Raw genomic sequence first — 25,950 nt, forward strand, 5'->3', positions numbered from 1 at the left:
CTCTCCTGCTGCTCCTCCTCTCTCCTGCTGCTGGTCCTCCTCCTCCTCTCTCCTCCTGATGAGAGTGTATGTGTGCAACAATAGAAAAACAATTAGCTTATCAAAGCAAAAATTTTGAGACAGAAGCGACTCAGGTATACAGACCTAAAACTCATAAAAACCTAAAACTGTCCTATCTCATATCACCAAATCCAAACCTGACTGAAAGTAAACTCTTTTTTCGGCGCCTTAAGTTTGAGCCAATCAGATGTCAGGAAAAACGAGGATCAGTCCAAGTTAGAAGGGGCCGCTCGTATCCCCCCTCAAGATTGAAAGTATTGGTTTGGCCCGGTCTGAAACAATCACAGACACAGCGCTCCGCCGTAGTGACCACCGGCCGGTTCGGCCGAAAAATGGACCGGCCGTTCGGGATGCAAAATTACGAATCCCACTATGGCCACGCCAAGACCCGCCCTACGAAGCAGCTCGATTGGTTGGGGTTAGGCATTTCACCTCGAGTGGTTAGGGTTAGGGTTAGGGGATTGGTCAGGGGATAGGACCTGTACATGTAAGCATGGACGCCTGGCCAATAGTAGTGTGTGAACGCAATTGAAGGGCGGGTCTTGGCGTGGCCATAGTGGGATTCGTAATATCGCGTTCGGGATTGTTCCCGGTATTCCCGATGGCCAATCCGCCCCTGGTGGTGATAATAGGCTCGTTCGAGATGAACTGCGCCTCGCCTGTAAAGTAGACGAGAGCAGGCGGCAGCAGCCGGGGGCGGTGACAAAAATCTGCTCTCAAGTCGGACAGTTTTCCAGCTGATTCTAGCAGCATTCAGGATAAACAGGAAGTCACACAAACACTGTGGTCCGTTCGGGTCCGATTCCGATTTAATAAAATGTTATCAGACCCATATATCAGATCCTACACAGTCTCCAGTTGATTTTATTATGACAGAGTAGCTGTTGAAATTCTCTACATGCGATCTGTTGATGATTTTAATTACCAAAAGACTTAAATCAGACAAATAGCAGTTAAAATCCCTCCGATTAAAAATCAATAAAAAAGTTTATATAAAACGTCATCATGTTGAGTCGATTCTGAACCAATCAGCTGTTCGATCAGCTGAGAGGCCGGCGTTTCCCAGCATGCAGTGGGTCCACCGGCGTCCGCCTGGCTCTTGCAGTTGGTGAAAAGCAACTGCGCTACCTGCGTCTCAGAACTGCGGCCGCCTTGGTCTCGTGAGATTATCGTTGCCCACGTGTGCATGACGTCAGAGCAAGTCGGGATCAAGCAGGGATCAAGTCGGACACAAATCTAACCGGCATGCATTGGGCGGCGATCGCCGGTGATCGATTCTGCGCAGATCTGGCTCATCTCGATCCTCCAAGGATGTCAATTCAATTCAAATAGCTTTATTGGTATGACGTAAAACTGTACATCAGAATGAGATTATTTGCCAAAGTAAGTTTTCACTTGCATGGAATTTGCCTTAGTGTGTTTGGTGCAACAGAAGAAAATGCAGTAGAAATGCTGTAAAACTGTTAAATTATATCCAAATAAAATACAAAAGAAAAAAATGACGTGTGCACACTGCTTAAATTTAGCAGTTTAAACACTTTAAATTGTTGCAACAGCTAAAGTTGTATGAGTGGCAGCTGAAATATAAATGCTGAAAGAAGTTGAAATAGCTATTCAATACAAATAAATGTATACATCCTGTATGAAGGTGAAGTGTAGTTTAGTTTAGTAGTTTATAACAATTCATTGTATCTGAAAAGTTTATTATAGATTGTGTGACCAATGTCTGTCAGATAAACGTAGTGGAGTAAAAAGGGCCATATTTCCATGTGAAATATAGAGACTATAATATAGCATAAAAGTAAAGTACTCAAGTAAAGTAGAAGTTCTAAAAAAAAATGTAATTAAGTACAGTAATTGAGTAAATATTGGAAACGGCTGTGTGACACACACACACACACACACACACACACACACACACACACACACACACACACACACACACACACACACACACACACACACACACACACACACACACACACACACACACACACACAGAAGAGAAGCAGCTCTCATCTGTACTGAAAATAAATACATCTTTATTATTCTCATCTCTACAGAGTGATCCCTCCCCTGCATCCCACTGACAAGACATCAATACAAAATAAACATCATTAACAGACATCAACAGAAATTAATAGAAACCAACAGTCAGACAGTGAAGTGAAATTAGAAGAATGTGAAGGATTTTCTTGATCAGTTAAAAAAATAAAAGGACGTAGAGCCTCAGAGCTCACAGTGAGTGTTGGTCCAGCAGAGCAAAGTTTGTGACATGAAAGATAAACACTTTAAACAAATAAAAGTAATTAAATGGTGAAGGGAATCAAAGGTCAGAGGTCCAGTTAATAATTAATTAGAGTGTTGAAGAGAAGACTGTGAGATGTGACTCAGAATCAAGTGGACATTTGAGCTCAGATTCTCTTCACCATGTATAATTATTTCCCAAACATCAAAAATGAACATCAACAACAACAAAAAGTAAATAAATTGTTTTCCAAAAAATGTTCCGCTTTCAGTAGATCATTTTAATTCTAATGTGTCTGTCTAGACATTTTAAAAATCATTGTTCCACAAAGATAAAAAAAAAAAAAAAAGGTATTTAGGAGTATTTTAGCTTGATTAACAGGTCTCCCAGCCAATCACACTCAGCTATGGTGGGTGCGAGTGCTTGTGTCACCTCAGCTACTCCCAAGATTTCCAGTTTTCCATAACTGTTTATCCGGAAACCTGCGAGGGACGTCACTACACAGGCATTAATGCTGAAAAAAAATAAATGTTCGTGAAATGGTCATTAGTAATTCAATGTCAGTGATCAATCACTTGTGTGGATTCTGTGCAAAGAGGAGGAAAATCAAGAGTTTCTACTGCAGATTAATTAGTATCAGACGTGCAGGTAGACAGTTTGTGCTGAAGGGGTGCAGAGATGACCTAAAATGTTAGCAGTGATTTACTGATACTCTATTAACATTAGTCTCAGTAATCAATATATATGTTCGTATTATTGCACACAGATTTGTCATCGGACAGTGGGAAGCTAACATGCTAACGCAGCTAAGGTTTGGGCTACACTGCCCGCTCACCCATACATGACCCGGCTCGCTAAGCTCCTCCCTATGACCTGACATTACACCATCATCATCAACATCATCATCACTGTCGCCATGACAACTTACTTCAACCTGCTGCTGCAGAGTAAGCTTTGACCTCCACAGTACCTCATGACAAACACACTAACCTCTTCACCTGCTCTGTAACAATCAATACACACACACACACACACACACACACACACACACACACACACACACACACACACACACACACACACACACACACACACACACACACACACACACACACACACACACACACACAGCAAAGAGTGAAAGTGTTAAAGGGATATGCAACCTAATTACTTGCACTGAGACAAGAAATGTGTTGGCCCACCTATCTACAGCCAGGGTAGACCGTGACAAACGGTGGCGTATTCCTTTAAAGGAACAGTCCAACATTTTGTGAACCCCTTCAGTTCAGGATGTGTTTAGCCTAGCTTAGCACTAATCACAAAGAAACAGAAACAGAAACAGAATCAACTGTGAATGAGGCAAGTGGAACAAAAGCACAATGACGATGATGATGATGATGATGATGATGATGAAGGAATGTTGACAGATGTTGGATCATAATCCCTTAATTATATATTTTTTAAAATCATCTCTTTAACCTTTTAAGAGAAGGTTAAATGTGTTTAATGGGTAAACGTTTGACATAAGACTTTACTCTTATTTAGGATCAAGGAACCCCAAACGAAAAGCTTGGATCAATAGTTCATTAAGGCCCATACAGTATTTGTAAGGGAAGTTGGTCCTGTGTGTGGCTCTGATAACATCTTTAAGGCTTCTACATGAATGACTGTTTAAAATTAAAAGCAACTGATTATTTATTATTATTATCATCATCATCAGGACGGATTGATCTGGGGCAAAAGAGCTTGAGGAAATGACTGGGACTAGTAGTGGTGTTACTGGTAGCACTGGTACGACTGTTAGCAGTCCTAGTTGTAGTACTCGTAGTATTAGTGGCAGTGTAGCAGTTAAGAGGCCTGGCTTTGATCAAAACAGCTTAAAAAACCAAAACAAGATGGGAGGAAAAGACAACACATCATCGCTGCTGGTTCACAGGCACAGGCTGGTTCAGACTGGCTTTCCCAGCATGCATCATACCAACACATTAGAACCAAACAGACACGTAAACGTCCCATCCCATGAGGCCCTTCCCACCCCACCTGGGGAGGGTGGGGTTTATCACGTGTAGGCAGTGTGCTCAGTTCATCATCAGTGTTCCAGACATACAGTGTTACAGACACATAGTGTTTCACACAGACAGTGTTACTCAGCTATACAGTGTTACAGACAGACAGCGTTGCTGCTCAGGCTGTGGTTACTAAGGCTGAAGGTGAAAGGGGGTGGTGCATTGCTATTGCCGCGACTACTGCGGGGGTTTGCTTCCGGGCAGGGGCGATCGCCGTGGCGACACGGCAGCCAGCAGCTCGCTGTAGATCTCCTGTCGGACCTCTTGCGCCACGCTCTCTCGAATCTGGAAAACAGACAGAACATTTAAACAGCCGTTGTCTTCATTAACTCAGGTCCTATGTTTTTTTTCTGAGAGTCGGGTGTGCCGTCTGAACGTACAGACACAAAAGTGGTATCTTTCAATCTTCTCACCTAACTCTCAGCAAGAAGGCAAATAAGTGAATTTTCCCAAAGGTCAAATTGCTCCTCAAAAACAGCTGCATTGTGAAAAAAGCTCCAGCAGTTTGTCTTTTAGATGACGCGACATCTTGTCACTTTTTCTGGTCTGCAGTAACCAGTAACTCATTTTAAACAGCTGTGTGACAACAGGGGGCTTGAAAGATTCTTTAAAAGATAAACCAAAAAAACAACCAATACCAACGTGCAATAATATAACTGTGCGCAATAGCGTAGATACAACTGTGGACTACTTATTCTCTTTAGTTATTATTTGTTTGTTTAGTTTCTTTTTGTACTTTTTTGCACTATACCTTGCTGCTGTAACATTGTGGATTTGCCCGTTGTGGGATTAATAAAAGGTTTTTGAATCTTTTGAACAGTCGTAAGAAAGCATTCTGCTGCTAGGTACCTTTTCTTTATCCAGTGTTCATTTTGTCAACAAATCCTGTGGCAAAAGAAATTTCTTAAACTTTTTCACGACAAAAACGAGACTAAATAAAAAGAAAGCTTTAAAACAAAAACTCTAACACGCACCCCTTATTGCATTATTGCATTCCATTATCTCTGTCACGTCCCACTGCATATTTGCGCAGATGCACATTTTCACCTGCATTGCTATCATATTCTGCTTACGCCCTTTTGCACTATTCATCCGCCCAGGTATGCTCAACTGTCAATCCTCCAACCTATGTGTCGAACAAGTTTTGTACACCACAATCTGCACTAACTGTATATTGACTCTTTACTACATCTCAGCATTTATATATTCTGTCTATGCTTGTATACTGTGATATTACTGACCTACACCATCATCTAGACCACACTTTGCACCACCTGTATATTGACTCTTTACTACATCTCAGGATTTTATAGACTGTCTATTAATGCATATTGTGGAATTTCTGATCTACATCACAACCTAGTCCACTATTTGCTCTAACTATATATTGACTTTTCACTACTTTGAACATCTACATAGACTACATAGTCCATAGTGATTTGGGGAAAGGATATGTACATAAAAGAGTCCTTTCGTCAGTTAAACAACACAGAGTTTTACCAACCACTGACATTCAACCCTATTGAGTCTCTTAAAGAGGAATTAAAACAACTACTACATGTGGCCAAAGACAATGACTGGATCTCTAAATCTGAACTTGAGTTTCTGTGGAATGAAAACCCCAGAGTGGCATCATTCTACATGTTACCCAAAATCCATAAGTGTGTGGATAACCCTCCAGGGAGACCTGTTATCTCTGGTAGGTAATGATAGTCTGACTGAACCAGTCTCTAAGTTTATTGACTATTTTATTAAACCCTGTCTGTCTTCACTCCCAGCATTTGTCCAAGACACCAAATGTGCTGAACAAGATCACACAACTACAAAACATAGGCTCTGATACATATCTAGTCACTATGGATGTAGAAGCATTGTATACAAACATTGAACACACACAGAGTCTTGCAGCTCCGACACATTTTTTAAGTAGGAGACCTGAATCGGAAATACCACGAACTGATTTTTTATTGTCATTAACTAAATGGACATTGAATAATAATATCTTCATCTTCCAGGATAAGACATTTAAACAGATAAAAGGCTGTGCTATGGGGGCCTGTTATAGCCCATCATATGCAGGTCTATTTCTGGGAAAATGGGAGGAAGATTTTGTCTTAAATCAGGAAAAGAATGCCTTCTTTAAAAACATTATCTGGTGGGGACGTTACATTGATGATGTTTGTCTGTTTTGGTCTGGTTCAGAGTCAGATTTGAAAGAGTTCCATGTTTATTTGAATAACATTAACCCCAACATTAAACTATCTTTGGAATATAGTAAAGATTATATTAATTTTCTTGACCTTACCATATTCAAAGACGATCACGGTGCACTACATACTTCAGTGTTTAGAAAACCTACTGACAGGAACACTATTCTCCATGCTAGAAGCTTCCACCCTAAGTGGTTGAAGGAAAATGTTCCATACGGACAATTCCAGCGAGTCAGGAGAATTTGTGACCTAGACAATTCTTTTGAGTGTAAAGCAAAAGAGATGACGTCACGCTTTAAGGAACGGGGTTATAAAAACACAACCATCCAGGAAGCATACGGCCGGGCCAAGTCTGCAAATAGGATATCACTTCTACAAAGAAATCCACCTAAGCCAACAAAAGAGAGACCCATTTTTGTTACCACATATAGTACAGAGGCAGACCAGATTAAGAGAATAATAAGAAAAAATTGGGGTATTATTGAAAGTGATGAGGTGCTTGGCCAGATGTTTCCTGAGCCACCTTTGGTCACTTTCAGGAGATGTCCTACAATTCGAGACAAACTGGTCCGCAGCCATTTGAAACCAGAAGGCCAACAAACTTGGTTGGGATCTAAACCCAAAGGGTCATATAAATGTCAACACTGTAATCATTGTACAAATGTATTACAGTCTAAGACCTTTGTTGATACTGTATCCCTAAAACAGTTTACTATCAACCACTTCATAAGCTGTAAAACAGCTTTGTTATTTTTGTTATATACAGACTGGAATGCCCTGAGTGCAAAGTGTTTTATATAGGAAGGACTAAGAGGCGTTTACAGGACCGTTTGGCAGAACATAAATATGCAATTCGCACGGACAACATGAACTATCCTATGGCGAGGCACTACAGGGAACACCATAATAATGATCCATCGACCGTACAGATCTGTGGAATTGATCATATTCCATTGTCACTCAGGAAAGGGGACAGACAAAAACAACTAAACCAGAGAGAAAGTTTCTGGATTGATAAACTGCAGGCTACTAGTTATCCAGGCTTAAATGAAGAACTTGATCTCAGTGTTTTTCTTTAAAACCATATTGTTTATTTTTCAATTGGGTGCATTTCTATTTGTATTTGTGTTGTACATGTTTTGAATTTTGAATTTTACCTTGATTTGTAGTCAAATACACTGGTCTATTTATGACCAATGAGGACATCTATTGGTCATTCTATAACCCTACACCTTTGAACCCTCCTCTACGAAAATTAAGGCTTTTCATTGGCTGTGTTTCTTGATTGGTCTGTTTGAAAGCGTATAAGAAGGTCTCTTCCTGTTTGGGAAATTGATTGACTCCCTGACGAAGGCTTGTATGCCGAAACGCGTCGGAGTACTTTAAGATTTATGATGACTAAGCCATAAATAAAGGCTTTGTATTTTTCTAAAAGAGAGTGCCTTGGAGTTTCCTTTTTAGTTTCTACATAGTCTATTCCGGTTAACGGTGTTATTACTGACCTATATCACTAACCAGACCACAATTTGCACTAACTGTATATTGACTCTTCACTACATCTCAGGATTGTCTATTCATATATATTGCGTTATAACTGATCAACACCACTAACTAGATCATCATTTGCACTAACTGTTTTTGTTTTGTTTGGCTCTTCACTACATCTCAGCAGTGTTAAAGACATGTATATTGGGTTATTACCATATCACTTTCGCATATCCTTTGTCTTACTCACCAGCTTTTTAGCTTTTTTTTCTTAGTCACCATCTTTGTAATGCCTACTTAATCTGCACTTTATGTAGCCTTTTGTATTCTGTATTCCTGTATTGTATTGAATGTGAAACTGTATGTTGTCCTGCATGCTTACGCTTTTCTTAGCCAGATCGCTGTTGCAAATGAGAACTTGATCAACGGCCTACCTGGTTAAATAAAAAAATTAAAATAAATAACGATTACAATTTTCATCAACAAATAATGTGACAATGTTTTCTCATTGGTTGTTTCTCTGCTATACACACAGTCAACATAAATGACAATGATAAACATAAGGGGTGACGCTTTAATCACTAAAGTAGCAGTAAAAGTTCTGGTGGACGGTTACCTCTCTGATAAGCTGCTGCAGGTTCCCCACTCTGACTCCTCCTGCTGCTCCCTCCTCCTCTTGTACTTCTCCTCCTTCTCCTCCTCCTCCGTCCCTCTCTCCCTCCTTCTCTTCCTCAGTGTGTGTGTTGGGTCGAGGAGGGGGGGCAGGGTTTATGTTAATTGATGCCCGGTACACGCCTCCTCTCTGCTCGCCGCTTCCTCCTCGGACTGGACTGGAGGATCGGGAGGAGCAGTCGGTGGAGGGGGCATTACCGTCGTAGCTGAGCTCAGATTGGAGGTAGAGCTGCTCTCTGAGGAGGTCTGACACCTGGACAGGAAAAGGTCATACATTAAGACAAACTTTATTAGCTTTATATATAATTGTGTGTGTGTGCGTGTGCGTGTGCGTGTGTGCGTGCACGCTGACCGGCTCCATGGCTCTCAGTGCAGAGGCGGTGGACAGGCTGTCAACACTGCCGTCTCTATGGAGACTCTGAGGAAGAGAGGAGGTCACATCATGTTTAGTTTGAGATCACATAAACGGTCTTAAAAAGGGTTTTAATAAACTGCGGCAGTAGCGGTTCCTGACCAGACAAACGCATGTATGTATATATGTACTTTATATACCCATTGGTGTTGTGTGTGTATGCCTTGAAGTGTGCCTGTGTGTAGTGTGAATAAATATTAATATACCCTGCAGAGTCTCTATATGTGTCTATACCCTGCGATGTGTGTGCATGTATGTGTCTTGTGTGTGCAGAGCGGAGAGGCGCTTCTGGGGCGCTTCTTAAACATGCTGCGGTGCGTCTGGTAGAATCACAAGCATTGTCTGTGCACGTGATCAGCTCCGGTGGCTGCGACGTAGCTGCGCCCGGTGGAAGCCTTGGTAATGTATTGTCATGGTTGTTAAATTGAATCCACTATTAAAATGTCTCAATCGAAATACAGTCAGAATATCCTACCCGTATAGAGTACCCGATGATGTGTGTGTTCTGTGTGTATACCTTGCATTGTGTGTGTCGTGTGTATATATACCCTGTGTTGTGTGTGATGTGTCACCTCCATCAGTCTGTCTTCCAGCTGTTGTTCCAGCTCCTGCAGTTCCTCTCTGACTGCCGACCTCAGAGACTGAAGCTGCTCCACCTCCATCCTGCGCGCGCACACACACACACACACACACACACACACACACACACACACACACACACACACACACACACACACACACACACACACACACACACACACACACACACACACACACACACACTTAGTCATTTTGTGCCACATGTAGTGTACACTGTACTGTACATATTGTCATACTGTGAAACATGTATCTGTTTGTTTGTGAGTCACCTGTCGGCAGGGCTCAGGTGTTTGTAGACCAGAGCCTGCTGTCGGATGATTGACAGCTCCAGGTCCATCATCTGACTGCGGAACAAGTTTAGACTCTGCTTCTTCTGCTTAAACTCTGCCAAAGACTGAAAATTGAGAGTAACAAAGTGAAACAAAGGTTAAAAATAAAACAGTCTCAATACATCATACTGCAAACTAACAGTAGGTACATTTTAAGTTACGCAAAGCTAGTATGCCAATTTATTATAGAACACCTCCTTTGTATGACTGAGTCAGAGAACATATCTGCCTTCAAAGGGAACTTGTGATTTTGTCATGTTTGTGTCATGGAAGTCAGGTAAAAGTTGTACATCTTTATTTGCCGGAATAATCGCTGCAGGATTCAACACACAAAAACTGAAGGAGTGATGACGGTACCTGGTGGCTGGGCAGATCTGCTCTGTGCTCCCTGAACGAGTCTGGAGTGTCGGCTCGGTTCTACATGGAGAGGACAGTGACGTCAGGACAGGAAGTGGAACATGAAAAGCTGACGAAAGGATAAGTAAGAGCTAACCTAGCAGCAGGGAACAGCTGATCAATCGCAGTTTGACACTTAAGGAAATATGCCTATTCGCTTTTATTGCCAAAGATTGTTGCCCCTCTCATGTTTGTATGCTAAATATGAAGCTATGAAAATAAAGCCAAAGTTGTAATACACTGAAGTTTTCATTTAAATATGAAAGTAAGACTACAACCACCATTTACTACAGTTGAAGTGACAAGAGCTTAAGGGGCTGGGACTGAAGAGGACTAACCTGAACTTTGACCTTGATTTTAATATTGTGGGATGGATTCTTGACTTTTTAACAGATAGAACTCAGAGAGTAAGGGTAAATGGTTGCTTGTCGGAGGAGATGTCATCGTCCACGGGGTCTCCTCAGGGGTGTGTACTCTTACCACTCCTTTATATTCTTTATTCGGATGATTGCCGTAGCCAGCATGAAAATAGACTCATTTTAAAATTTGCAGATGATTCTTCTATCGTCAGTCTCCTCTCTAATTAGGAAACTGATCATGGCCCTGTTTTGGATGATTTTGTGCTCTGGTGTGATAGGGCATTCCTTCAACTAAATGTAGAAAAGACAAAGGATAAGCTGATTGATTTTAGGCGCAAGTCATTGACTCCACAGAACATTACCATCAAGGGGCAGAGGGTGGGATTCGTAGAAACATACAAGTATCTAGGCAGTTTGATCGACAATAAGTTAAATTTTAATTCTAACGCTGAGATGCTTTGCAAAAAAGGCCAGCAAAGACTGTTTTGTCTTCGCAAACTGTCAACATTTTGCGTCGATAAGACCCTTATGACCCTCTTTTTTAAAATGAGTCTGTACTAACATTCTCAGTAATCTGCTGGTATGGTAATCTCAGTGTCAAGGCCAAAACTGCTCTTTCCAATAAAGTGAAGGTCAGAAGTAAAATTATAGGTGTCCAGCAGTGTAGCCTCACTGACCTGTATAATAGACAGGTAGTTAGGAAGGCAAATGCAGTTATCTCTGATAGCTCCCATCCCCTTCATTCAGAGTTTCAGAGCTTACCTTCTGGGTCTCGGTTTAGATTACCTCCAGTAAAGAGCAATAGATATAAGCACTCATTCGTCCCGACAGCTATCTCTTTTCTAAACTCAGCCCGGAAGAGTAGAGAGACTATAACTATTAAATAGTGATGGGGTTATTAAAATGCGTATAGTATTGACAGATGGTGATGATGTTGTTGATGAAATGGTGATTATCAAGGACATTTTTATGGAAATGTTGCTATATTAATTAAATATTTTTAAGAGGAATATTGTTAGATGTTCCTTTTAACATATGGTTCCTTTAACATATGGTCATATTTATCTTCTTAATTAGAGCTTGTAACATATAGTATTTTTATGTAGTTTGGTCTTGCATTTGTGACTGTCCTGTGTTTATGTCTTGCTGCAGAACCAATTGCCCTACAGGGACAAATAAAAGTCTAAACTAAACTAAACTAACCTGGCTCAGACTCTGAACCGTTCCTCTGATGTCATGCAGAACTCTCCTCAGCTGCATCTCAGTGCTGGACGGGCCCTGGCTGGGTCCTGGACCTGGAGCAACATAAGGAGCCAGCCCCGGGTGGAGGCTGTGACCTGGGCCTAGGGTTGAGGCCAGGTCTGGGAAGAAACCTGGAGCAGGAGGAGCAAACCCTGGATGGAGGCTGTGTTCTGGGGCCAGGTGTGGAAACGCCAGGTTTGGGTTTATGTTGTACCCATGGTAGCCGAGGTAGGGCGAGGCAAAATGTGCGCCGTGAGGAGTGGCATGGTAGGGTGACGGATGGCCGTATAGATGATTGTAGCCCTGGTGGTGCATTGCTGGAGCTCTCTGATGCAGGCTGCCCAGATTGACATGGTGAGGTGCCGTGGAAGTAGAGGGCTGATGCAAGTTGGAGAGGCTGTTATGCTGGGGCATTGTGGGAGTTGTAGGTTGGTAGAGACTGTTTAGACTAGAATGGTGGGACAAGTTGTGGTGGTGAAGGAGGTTAGGAAGACTGGCGTATGGATGGAGAGGGGCAGGGTAGTGTGGAGGAGGGTTCAGAGTGAAGGGGTATGGGGTGGAGTTAAGGCTGGGACTAGGATTGGGGCTTGGGTTAACATACTGTCCTGGATTCCAATTTTGCTGGTTTTGTTTGGTGCTAATGTTCTGTTGGAACTGGCCCGGCTGCCGCTGATTGGAGGAGAGATCGGGAACGCTCTGGGTGCTCCAGGAGTGGGCAGGGCCTCCTGGTGACCAATCAGGAGGAGGGCTGCAGCTCTGCAGGGAACAGGTTGACCGCAGCAGGTAGTGTGGGATAGGTTTGGGTGGGATGGGAGCTTCTGTGGGAAGCCTTAATGGTTGGTTGATAGGGCCAGACGAGGAGGCAGGGTTTATAATCAAAGTAGACAGACAGTTGGCTTTTCCTCCCTCCTCCTCTACCTCTTCCCCGTCCCCTTCGTCCTCCTGGTTGTATTTGAAGGAGAACCTGGGCTGCGTGCAGGACGCCTGACCTCGCCCAAACTGGATCCTGACGGAGGACACGATCCTGGAGGGCGAGAGGAGCGAGGAGGGCAGGGAGGACGACCGCTGCATAGGTACGCCGCGTCTTCCTCGTCCTCGTCCTCTGCCTGGGATTTGGGGAGAATCGGCGGACTGGAGGTCAACCCGCTGCCCACACCGGGTCAGCTGGCCCCGTTTGGCTCGGATCAGAGCGCTTAGAACTGGAGAGGATGGAGCAGGAGGAGGACTAAGTGGAGAATCCTCCAAGAATGCATTTTCTTCTTGGGCCTCGTCCTCAGCACCCACTCCCTCTGTGGGTGGTTCTGTGTCTGTAGCTGTCTCGGTCTGGTTCTGGGTGTGTTGAGGTTCTGGTTCTACAGCGGACAAACTCTGGGAAATCTCCTGTTCTGGTTCTGGTTCAGGATCAGTCCGGTCCCCTCTTTCAACTTGCTCCTCTTCCAGGGTCTTATCCTGCTGCGTTTCCATTGGTTTGTTCCTTGGGAGGTGGTGGACTGAGTACTGTGGAACCTGCTCTGAACTCCCATCAGCCTCAGCAGCACCACCAGGCCCCGCCTCTTCCTCTCGGCCATCTGGCAGCTCGAATGCTGGTTGGTCCATTGCAAGGGGCGTGGTCACATCTAGTGAGGGGTGTGATGTCACAGTGGTCTCGCTGTCACAGCTGTCACTGCTCTCCTGCACCTAATCACAATTAATTAACAATCAATTAACAGTGGTGGATGGGGTACTCAGATCCATAACCCTAACCTTACATTAACTAAGAGTACCAATACAACAATGTAGAAAATACTACAAAGTAAAGGTACTGCATTCAAACTCCTTCTTAAGCCAAAGCACAGAAGTAAACATATTAATTTTGTAGAAAAATGGCCCCTGTGGCTCATATATTATTATATTGTTACTGAGGCATTAATGAGAAAGTGTCATCTTACTGTGGTAGCTGGTTGAGGTGGAGCTACTTTTAACATATTTATATACAGTTAAGTAGTTTCGTGCCTCAACCAAGAGGTCACAAGATAAATTTGAAGGCTCATGAGATGACTAATGAGAGAATAAAACTAAGTTCTGCCAAACAAGTGTATTTTTTGGTTGTTGCTTTTTTGTGAAATATTAGATTATTTTACTTAATTTAACAAACAGTTACAGTATCTACATAAAAACAGCTTAGAAGTTTAGTGGAGAAATCACTCACTGAAGTGCATGCATCTGATGACATGTTTTATAATTTAAAATGTTCATCTGAAAAGTAACAAGTAGCTATATCATAGTATTTCTTAAAATGCAGTGGAGTAAGTAAGTAGCATAGGACTGAAATACTCCATTAATGAACAAGTACAGTACCTTAATTAAGTACAGTACTTGAGTAAGTTTACACCACTGTTAATTAGTGATTAATTAGAAAAATAAGATGAACTTCTGCAAGAAAAAGGTCTAATTAAGTTGTAGCAGCCCGATGAAGTCACCATGCGATTCAATTTGTTAAGTAATTTTCCGTGAAATGACTGGATGTGATCTGTAATAATCTATCATTCAAAATTCCCAGTGTATAAGCACAACATGCAGTGCCTTGTACTCCAATGAAGGAGAGGGTGGGGGTGTGGGGGATTGTGTTCACTCTGATGAATTGCAGACTGCAGACATATGAGAATCTGCAGCAGAGATAAATGTTCCAGACTGCCTTACAAGGGATGGAATCAGTTTCTTCCCCATGTGGTTAATCTGCAGGGATCTTTCTCCTTTGTTTTTAACGAGTGGGTTCAAATAACTTAAAGGTCAAACTTGGTGATCTAAACTGGAATACAAGACTTCAAACAATATCTCAAACCTTGAGGTAGCCATTGGAGTCGGCGGAGGGCTCCTCAGCAAAACCACTGCTGTCTGACTGCTGACTGACTGTCCTTAACAGATCTGAGAGAGACACAGACAATGACACACTATGATTATTCCTGCAGTACACTGTCTGTCCAGGTGATGGCAGAGTAGAATAATTTATACTGAGCATGAAGGAAACATGTTTATAGCATACTGACACAGGCTGCAGATGTAAACTCTTATAGAAACACTGGATAGGAATGCAGCAATGTGCCAATAAACACTTTCAAAATATAAAACAAAAAAATCTGCTTTTAAAGTGTTTTATGTGGAAGGAAATGCTTTCGACACATTTATTAGACCTCAAAGATACACAATATATTTTGGTGAGTGACACCGAATGGCTAAATACCTGTGTGTTTACAAGAAAACCCCACAGGGCACCTTAAGTTAAGTCAAACATTAAGGTCAGAAGTTGAAAACAGAGGTAAAGGTGAACTCACCGGTGGCTCTGGAAGTTTTAGGTGGCAGAGCCTCATCTTCGTTACTCTGAATCTGAAAGAACAAAAACATACACTGGGTCAACATACTTGTTCGCCAACAGTAGCAGCCCTTCATCAGACTCCTAACAAGGTAAAAACCGCTGTAAAGGTCAATCCACACTGGTTTTATAGTCTTACAACGCTACTAGTTCGGGTCCTTTCTTTTTTTCCTGGCATGATTACACATGACTGTAAAGTGTAAGCTCCACAGGAAGCCGTTCAAACAACTATATATATATATATATACATATACATACATACATACATACATACCCATACACACACATATACACTCACCTAAAGGATTATTAGGAACACCATACTAATACTGTGTTTGACCCCCTTTCGCCTTCAGAACTGCCTTAATTCTTTGTGGCATTGATTCAACAAGGTGCTGGAAGCATTCTTTAGAAATGTTGGTGCATATTGATAGGATAGCATCCCCACACACCACTACACCACCACCACCACCACAAGCCTGCTCAGTGGTAACAAGGCATGACGGATCCATGTTCTCATTCTGTTTATGCCAAATTCTGACTTTTTGTTCCCATTCTGACATTCAGTTTGGAGTTCAGAAGATTGTCTAGACCAGGATCACACTCCTAAATGCATTGAAGCAGCTGCCATGTGATTGGTTGATTAGATAATTGCATTAACAAGAGATTTAACAGGTGTTCCTAATAATCCTTTAGGTGAGTGTATGTATGTGTATGTGTATATATATATATATATATATATATATATACTGTATATATATAGTGAAATAATTAACTATACCCACTTAATCTGACTTTTTAAACAATAAAACTTACTCTGGAAACCAAACAAAATTGAAAAAAAAAGTAAACAATGAAAAATACAATAACTACAAACTATAATGACTCTGGTAAGAAGAACCCAGGAGAACACTGTACCTCCTCCATGTCGAAAGAGTCTGTGTTTTCCATGCGAAGCTGGGCCAGCTGGAGCGGGGCCAGGGTGGGGTGGGCTTTCTCTGGGGTAGAGGTCAGCTTCTCCTCCTCCTCCTCTTTGACCACCTGGGATCCTTCTTCTATTCTCTGATTGGTTGACTGAGAGTCAGATTCAGGTTGATGCTCTCCTTTGGCTGCCGGTCCGGTTTTGCTCTGTTCAGGGCTGATGGGAAGTAAGATGTTATGCCACAGTCAGACCCAAAATTTGCTTCCCAACGAGTACTTTTACTTTGATACTTTTATAATAACGTAACCCTCCTGTTGTCCTCGGGTCAAATCTGACCCATTTTCTAAAAGTTTCTATATCGGAATTTGGGTTTCATAACGTGGATGGTTCCATACAACGCTTTTCACAAGTTAAATAAATGATCAGTTCACTACTTTCATTGAATTTGGGTGTTTTATTCAATTTTACAGCATGTAAAGAAAAATTGATAATAGAACGATAAAAAACGTAGGAAAAAAATTCTAAAAAGCACAGAAAAAAGTGACAAAAACATCGAAAATAATGACAAAAACATCGGAAATAATGACCAAAACATCCGAAAAAGTGACAAAAAATGTCGGGAAAATCTTCAAAAACGCCAGGAAAAGTGACAAAAACTGACAAAAATGTCGGGAAAATCTTCAAAAATGCCAGGAAAAGTGACAAAAATATGGGAAAAGCTTAGAAAAATGTCAAAAAAGCGCAGAAAAATAATGACAGAAAGCGTAGAAAAAAACTACCAAAACATTGGAATTTTTTTTACATTTTGACCCAGAAAAACACAAAGTTGCATGGTCGACGGGGAAGACAACACAAGGGTTAAAATATTTCTGTACTTTAACTTAAGTAGGATTTTGAATGAAGGACTTTTACTTGCAATGGAGTATTTTTACACTGTAGTGGTACTTTTACCTGAGGTATTTCTTCCACCACTGCAAAATGGTTTAAATATTAGCTCGCTAACGTTAGCTACTGGTCTGTCCAGCAGTACCTGTCGTCTCCATCCCCGTTGGTTTCCTCGGCAACCGTTGCCAGGGAATAGTTGTCTTTCTTGCGCATGTGTTTCTGGTTGACAGTCTCCGCCTGATGGTCGGAGTCGGTACTGCAGCCGTCCTCTTCTGGACCTGGGGGTGCGTGACCGTTGGTGTGTGTGTGATCAGGGGTTGCGTGTCCGTTCGGCTGGTTGTGTTGGTTAGGCTTGTGTGCTTCAGGCGACTCGGAGGCGGCGGCAGCATACAGGTTGTGTTTGGTGATGGTTTTCTTGAGGAGTTTGGCGACGTTTCGAGCCGAGCCTGTCCTCCTCAGAGGAGGAGAGGACTCATCTCCCCCTTCTTCTCCTCTGTCTCCTGTTGAGATAAAAACATTTCAGAATAAAAACACTATCATTCAAATAGTAGTGCTTGTTTTATATTATAAACTGGGACATAACTTATTTTTGTGTCCATGGTAAAGACGAGACGTTATTGAGACGAAACAGACTTTTTGGAAATATATTTCTATTAGTATAACAAAGAGCTGACTAAAAAAAGAATTTGACAATAAAAAACGAGACAAAACTTTTTTTCTTCCAATCAGTTAAATAAAAACAATCTGACAGCAATTTGCTTACGTATGGTCTAAAATGTTCCAACTTAGTCTTAACAAAAAGTGTTTTCATCAACTAAAAACGTGTATTGATCATCTAATAAGGTAAAAATGTTCCTGGTTTTCTTTGACGACGACAAAACTGAAAAGTAAGTAAAGTAAAAAGGAGAAAGTTGATTAACCGTGACTAACATTCACATGGAACTCTGAACTATGACTATGAATAAATAAAAAAAAAATTTAATAAATAACAAACACAATATGTTATTTGTTATCCATCTCTTCAATTATTCAACTCTTGAAAAAAAAAAGTCAATTTATTTTGTCTTTCGTAACTCTCATTATGATTTACCAAATGCAGTCTATATTTATCATGTAGCCTCAAAGGTTTTGTTTGCTATATAGCAGTCAAAAATCTGTGTAAGACTCTGTCCGTGGCTCTCTGCTCCTCTTAAAGTTTAGACTATAGAAAAACTGTCCCACTGTGGTGTGGTTGCCATGGTTACCGTGGTCCCTGGAGCTGATGCGTTGGACGGGCTGACCAGAAACCTGACTGTAGAGCTGGAAAAACTCGTTAGCTACTGTAGTCAAGACCTCGATTTGACGGAAACGACCTGAAGAGACAGAAACAAAACACAAAGTTACAAAGTGCGTCACAGAGTCAAAAGAGTCAAAATAAAGACAGAAAAGGCACAAACTAGGAAATATAAACAAACGCTTCTGAAAACAAAAAATGCTTTTTAAAAAAAAAATAAAAAAAAATAATTAATTTGCACTGATTTGGATTCTCTAAGATTTTCAAAAAGGCTGTTCCTAACCTTCTCCTTTAAGTGTAAGGAATGGCACGCAGTAGATCGGGAGACAATTTAGTTAGAAGTGTAAACATGTCAACATCCAGCAGCACTCTTCCTCCTCTGAGCCAGTTCAGATATCTCTGCTGGTTGGATGTTTCCTGGTGTCTCTGAACTTGCTTTTAAAGCACTACCCCCCCAAAAAAGCTCTACAGGATGAAGAACTCTTTTTCTTCAGAACAGAATAAACTCTACCAATGATATGAGGTTCAGGTGCAGTTTGTCTTGTATCAAGAAGCCTCTAGAGATGGGGTCAGCGACTTCAAACAAGACAGACGGTTGTGTCCGATTCACTGTATTGTGCTCTATAATTACTGTCCTCCATTTTATTTTTTTGTAGGAGTAAGGTAAAGCGCTGCAATAGAATGATGAAAAATTACACTTGATTGTTGTAAAAAATACTAATATTGGAAACATTAAATACCAATGGCTGATTCTTACATTTGTTTCACAAAAATAAGTGGGATTCAATAATTATCTGCAATAAAAACTTCATGTTGGGACTGGACACAGACGTCAGAGCCACTCCTCCCTCCCTACTTCTTCGGTGGTTGTGTAAGTCAAGCTGTCAGTCTTGTCTCTAACAGGATGATGACTTGCATACTTTCCTTCCTTCCGCACTCGTCTCTCCATCCCTTGCTGTCTAAATACTCAGTCTGTTATGAAACACAGACTTCTGTCTTTTGTCTGTCCTGCTGTAAACGCCACATAACTCCCTCTAAAATGTTATCACCTGAAATATTTAGCAGAGGCCTGCTTGCTCGTACTCTCTCACCTCTGATCTAATTCTGACCTCTAACTCTGACACATTTCATTGGCGGCATACAGTTATATCACGGTTCTCCCAACTCCAATTTTGGTGATTTTTATTCTTATTTAATCTTAGATGAAGGACTGAAACTCCTTTACTGGATGAAAGAAAAAAAATGAAAGTAATCCATTAAGAAGTTGTCTATACATTTTTATGGTGTAAACATTGTACACTACCATGCCCAGAACCAAATAGCTGACAGACAAAGTTAGCAGCTAGCTGGTGAAGAAAGTAGAACATTTAGCAGCTAAAAAAAACAGGGGTTTTTCTCAGGAATTGGTGGAGACCAGACCGGAGCTAAAAGGAGATTGAATATTGGACTTGGGCAACTGCTGAGGGATGCTAATGTTTCTTTGTGTCTGCTGGATGTTGACGTAGGCAGCTTGTTTGCTAAAAAGTTAGCCAGAACAACTTTTACAAATTGATTATATGCCACTGTGAAGTTTTCAGCTTGTTCTGTTGCCCCAAAAATAAATTAGCACCTTCTTAACAAGCTGCAAACATTCTGAAAGAAGCTACAAATAAATAAGAGGAAAACGATAGTAAACAAATTATTGTGTTCAAGCTAGTCAGTCAAACAGTTCAGTTTTTTCAGCCACATCTGGACGTGACGACTGAAACTCTTATTACAGCAGCTGTGTGTGATGATAGTAATACTGTGTGAGTCTGTTTCCTGCTGACTGCTGACTCCACACGAATACTCATTCTGAGGATCCTAAAACAGGAAGTGAGGAATAAGAGAAAACAACCCATACTCCCTCTCTTTTCTCTCTTCATCCCAAGAGATTCGTGCAGATGGTGAGAACAGAGCTTACATAACAAACAACAACAACACACACACACACACACACACACACACACACACACACACACACACACACACACACACACACACACACACACACACACACACACACACACACACACACACACACACACACACACACACACACACACACACACACACACACACACACACACACACACACACACACACACACACACACACACACACACACACACACACGACTGGGATCCGGGGAACCGATGGAACAGTATGAGAATGTTCTGGAAAAGAAAAAAAAGCTTCTAGAAACCACAGACGGACCAGAGACTGTTAAAGGAGCAGTTCACTTTAAAAAATCTAAACAGATCCAGCTCTGATCGGAGTCACGGCAGCTTTTCATAAAGTTAGTTAGCAGTTAGTTTTAAACCAAAACATTTAGGCCTACTACATCAGGCTTAATCAGAAAGCAATCTGCAAAGTCACACAGCATTTTTAATGCTTCTTATGTGTATATTAATGTTCCCTGGTGTCACAAAGAGCTCATAAACTATGAGCAATAATAGTCGCGACTGCAACTCAACCGCATGTTTTTCCGCAATGCTGTGAATACGCCATAAAACAGTCCTGTGATTGGACAGCTTGGCTTTCACACCACTAACAAACAACATCAGAGTTCCCGCCCTTTCAGGCAATCTCGAACTGGTTGTTTAGTTTACACCCCGAGTTTGACCGACAGCTTTCACGCCAGACCAAACAAACTGAACCAAATGGCAAACACACCAGAGTTTATTGTAACCGAACCAAACAGGTTATGTATGAAAGCACCCTTACTGTATATGCTGCTATCCATTAATCAATTTCCCATCTTTTTTGATACTACCACTTAGATGTGCCAAAGTTTGTTTTTTTTACAGTGTTTTTAAGCGATGGACAATAGTGATTCAGTGATACAGTGAAGAGCATTCTGACAGGGAACAAGCTCTTCTTTAGCTCTTCCACTTTCTCTCAGCGGGTCTTTTAATGTGATCTCATTCAATATTTTTTTGTCATCATGAGCCATTTTCCTGCCTGACAGACTAAATCGTGGCCTCTTCTCTCCTCCTGAATCAGTTCATTGAGCTTCAGTTTGCGTGCAACCAATTAGCATGTGACTCATTTAGTTATCTGCAGATAACAAGAAAATTAGGCCGTGATCCTAAGATAAGCAGATGGAAACAATATGTGTGTGTTCCCATAATGCACTGTCACAAGTTGTTTGATTTAGAAATCCAACCCTGGATAAAGGTTAATACCTCTGGTGAATATTTGACCAACAGATTGAAAAGACATCTCAATCCCAAACAAACGGAAAGACTGATCAGAAATCCATTTGTTTACCAGTGTAAATCTGCACTCAGGCTAGTGACAAGAAAGGACTCTTGAGTACATTATTTTGTTATGTTTTAACTTCCCGTCCACGCCAGAAGTGGGAATGTGTTGCATTGTCACCCTACACACCATGTTAGCATATATCTAACCAGGTAATATTAACACACAGCGTGAAGGACTGCCATAGTTAGACGAAAATGAGGGAGCTAGCTAGACTATCTGTCCAACCTGGGTTTTCTGTTGCACGACTAAAACAACTTTTGAACAAACACACACACTAGAACAAGTTCCTTCCAGAGGCTATTTTGCAAAGGCACCATTGCTCCGTCCGGGGATTAGAAGCGCCCAAGACGATTGTGATTGGTTTAAAGAAATGCCAATAAACCAGAGCAAGTTTTTTTCCCATCCCGGAATGCTGTGTGGACTAGCCAGACCTTCCACCGCAGCTCTGTGGATGACATCCTCAAAAATGTTGATGTGTATTCAGAACATTGACAGATGTATGCTAGGCTATGATCAGGACCGCAAACTTATACTGTATTAACTAAAGCCAGCAATAGTTTAAGAGACAAAAAACAGAGATGGAACAAATTAAATAATGGGCAGCCGACATATAAGTCAATAAGACTTGGAAAACTGGTGCATGCCATAGTGGCAAAATATAAATCTGCTGCACTGAACAGCATAAAAAAATATACAAAGATAAGAGACACAAACTCTAATTGATACCTAATTATTCCATGTTGAAGTGCAAATGTTTAGACTGCTCGGCCATACGACATTCATTAACAGATCAGTTTCAAACTGGCCAAAACAGCCATTGAATTGTAAAATCAAAGTAGTACTTTCAGCTATGGTGTGAATCATCTACTCACACACAGAGGATCTTTTTTTTCCCCAGCACCAAGACAGTTAAACTGTCAAGAAGAAGAGAATCAGCCGTGTGTGTGTTCAATTAGGGAGCCAGTATCTTCATACAAACACGAGTTTGAAAGCAAAAAGAGGCCAAGATTTGGAGAGCAGGTCTGTGTGTGTGTGTGTGCGTGTGTGTGTGTGTGTGTGTGTGTGTGTGTGTGTGTGTGTGTGTGTGTCTCTCTCTGGAACAAACAGGTCTTTGTCCTTACTGGCCATGTTGTCCAGGCAGTTGGCAGAACAGCTAAAAGGACCCCACAAAACACCATAATAATACTGGACACACACGTACACACACACACACACACACACACACACACACACACAGTCTTTGAGCTTCACTTCCTCTGTCTAATCTTTCTGAACATGAACCTTCTGATCACTAACATTGTTAACCATCCATCTGCAGAACTGAGGTGTTTAGGTGTTGTTGCCCTTCTGAAACTGACTACAGGAGAACACACTGTTGAGAATGTAGAGTACAGTCATAAACAGAACCAGAACCAGAACAGATGCAGGAGTACTGGAGACAGTATGGAGGTACATACTAGTCAGAGCGTAGTTGGGGTTTTCCACTTCCATGCGCTGCAGCTGAGCTCCCAGGTAGACCTGCAGGTGAACCATGGGAAGTGATGTGATTATAAAACAGTATCAGTGATTAATGGTGCAACGCAGGCAGCAGACCAAAATGTCTCTGGACGCAATTGGCTAGACCTACAACCAATCAGAGCAACAAAACATGTGACGTAGCGCCAGAGCTGTATAGTAACGAAGTAGAACTACTTCACTACTCTACTTAAGTACTTAAAGGCTGTATCTGTACTCTACTGGAGTATTATTTTTTTCTCCTACTTCCACTTTTACTTGAGTACATATTTTCGATGAGTTCAATACTTTTACTCCGATAGATTTTTTATGTGCTGCATCGTTACTCGTTACTGTTGTGAATTCCTCACGCTACGGAGACTGTGTAGGTTACAGTGTGTGTACGTTAGTTACGTACACTAATTTACGTAAGAAATCCCTGAGACTGCGTCGTGTTTCTTTTCATTACGGTCGCCCGTTCAGCAGTCAGAGACGATGTGAGTTTGTACTCTTTCTATGTAGCTGTTGTTGCAGCAGATGAATCTATTCCTGAGTTGTTTCAGTCTGCAGTGAGTCCTGAATGTTAACCGTTTGACCCTGTGATGTGAAGCTGCTAGTTTATCTGTATGTTGCTAGCTTGCTAACTTTCCTGTACATCACACGTTACTAGCTAGTGTGTGATATGTTTTTTGGGGCTTTAATCGTTACTGTGCTGGAGAGGATGTTCATTTTACTTGCATAGTGTGATAATTGTACATTTTATTTCAGTATTTGTTAATATTTGTTATTTTTAATATAATATATTTAATATTTGTTAAAGCCTTGGCTAAACATTTGACATAATATAAACATGATATTCAAACTTTTGACTGCTTTCTTTAATAACTAAATAACAATACTTGTACTTTTACTTTCAGTACTTGAGTAGTACATTTAATGTTAATAAATGTTAATTAATAGTACAAAAAATGTTGAATACTTTAGTACTTCTACTTAAGTGTTGTGCTTAAAGAGCACTTCTACTTCCACTCAAGTCACTTTTTTGATAGAGCACTTGTACTTTTACTCAAGTATGGGTCTCTAGTACTTTATACACCTCTGCGTAGCGCTGAACAACACATGCAAGTTTGGTCAGTTTTCAAGTTGGAAAAAAGGCGGCCTGTTAAACAGCTAAACAGTACACTAAAATGTCTCTCTGGAAAACATTTGAGTGATAGAATCTTGATTCATGTTTGATCCGAGTTTGGTGCGCCTGGTGCTTTGTGCTGGACGGACCTACAGGATGGTGATACTCCTATGTCAGTCATCGCTTGTAACTCGCCCCAAAATTTTATAAACGGTTGTGATTGGTCCGCCCAGGCCAGGTGGCTGGAAATTTGTCTGAACGGGAAGGGGCCAGAAGCATCAGCCAGAGCAAATTAAACATTCTCTGGCAGATTTGTCTGGCTCCCAGGCTTGTGCGTTTCACCGCAGCTTGGCAAAATTAAACAGACACATTTTTAAAGGGAGTTTGGTGCTTTGTAGCCACCACTTCGGTCCAGACTAAAATATCCAAAACACTATTGAATGGCATTTGGTAGAGATATTCATGGTCCAGAGAGTATAGATCCTTTCATGATCCCCTGACTTTTCCTGTAGTGCCACCTGCTTGTCAATGTCTTCACTTATCCAGTGAAATATCTCATAAATTATAAACATCTACTAGATGGATTGGCACATTTTGTACAGACTTTTATGAGAGGAAGAATCCTAGTGACTTTGGTGGTCCCCTGAGTTTTTCTTTATACCTCCACCACACACTACTGTCGTCAGTACCTTGATGTCGATGCCTCGTGCTGTGGAGGAGTTGCTGAAGAAACGGGAGGGAACCTTTGAAGCTAGGTCGGGCTCTTCTCGACCAAAACCAAGATTTAAGAGGATTTCTTCAGGGTCCTCCTCGTACAGGTCAAGCAGCTCTGACACACTGTGGACACACACACACACACACACACACACAGGCAGGCAGTCAGTAGATCAGTCAGTTAGCTAGTGATTTAGTCTGCTGGATAAGGAGGGTCTCATCTGTGTGCTCCTCTGACTTTTTCCGACACCTCTGAAACACTACGAAAACACAGACAGCCAGTTAGTACTTCTCTCACACCGCTTTCTGTTAGTAGAAGTATTCTTAAAAATTGCTGATTGCAAATTCATTTTAGGCACTAGATAGTTCATTAGAGAAACTTGACCATAACAACACACAGCCTGGTGCTAAAGTGACATAGTGATGCTTAAGAAGACAAGTTTAACAATAACAAAGTCGTCGCCACCATAGTTACAATACATGTTTAAACATAAGTTTTGCATTGGATTATGTTTATGTGCAACATTGTGGTGGTTGGTAAATTCTTTTAGCATTCTTTGAGCTTGGCCATTTTTTGCTTTTCGTTTTTTTAACAATGGTACATTGAGGGCCCTGTATCACAAAACTGCTATGAGCTGCTACAGTAGCAGTTTCACTGACAGTGAAGGTTTAAAATATATTTGTAATGAAGCTCTGTGGTGTTTACATCACTGCTCTCCATGAATTGAGTGTGTCTTCCTAACAACTAACTCCAACTTCCAACACTAAATCCTCTAAACACAAATCTACTGATAATGCACCTCAGACATTGACATACTAATTT

At 41.3% G+C, this 25,950-nt stretch overlaps 1 protein-coding gene across 3 annotated transcripts in view; it reads right to left on the minus strand.

Annotated features, from left to right (window-relative positions):
* Positions 1-2,080: 2,080 nt before the first annotated feature.
* The window catches only part of itprid2 (ITPR interacting domain containing 2), a 45,904-nt gene continuing 22,034 nt past the window's right edge, over positions 2,081-25,950 (minus strand). Inside the window, exons 9-23 of one of the 3 annotated variants that reach the window (XM_028591288.1) lie at positions 25,103-25,250; positions 23,251-23,311; positions 18,480-18,587; positions 17,381-17,735; positions 16,347-16,566; positions 15,391-15,442; positions 14,901-14,983; positions 12,041-13,756; positions 10,440-10,499; positions 10,023-10,147; positions 9,702-9,816; positions 9,094-9,159; positions 8,686-8,994; positions 8,452-8,503; positions 4,619-4,659 (exon numbers count right to left, since the gene is read on the minus strand). In XM_028591288.1, coding sequence (XP_028447089.1) covers positions 8,492-8,503; positions 8,686-8,994; positions 9,094-9,159; positions 9,702-9,816; positions 10,023-10,147; positions 10,440-10,499; positions 12,041-13,756; positions 14,901-14,983; positions 15,391-15,442; positions 16,347-16,566; positions 17,381-17,735; positions 18,480-18,587; positions 23,251-23,311; positions 25,103-25,250 — 3,430 coding nt within the window. In that variant the 3' untranslated portion in view covers positions 4,619-4,659; positions 8,452-8,491. Of the gene's footprint in view, positions 4,660-8,451; positions 8,504-8,685; positions 8,995-9,093; positions 9,160-9,701; positions 9,817-10,022; positions 10,148-10,439; positions 10,500-12,040; positions 13,757-14,900; positions 14,984-15,390; positions 15,443-16,346; positions 16,567-17,380; positions 17,736-18,479; positions 18,588-23,250; positions 23,312-25,102; positions 25,251-25,950 lie in introns of all 3 variants that reach the window. The other 2 variants (XM_028591287.1, XM_028591286.1) reach the window with 2 other exon arrangements.

Source organism: Perca flavescens, chromosome 11 (assembly GCF_004354835.1).
Source record: "Perca flavescens isolate YP-PL-M2 chromosome 11, PFLA_1.0, whole genome shotgun sequence".
Classification (NCBI taxonomy): domain Eukaryota; kingdom Metazoa; phylum Chordata; class Actinopteri; order Perciformes; family Percidae; genus Perca; species Perca flavescens.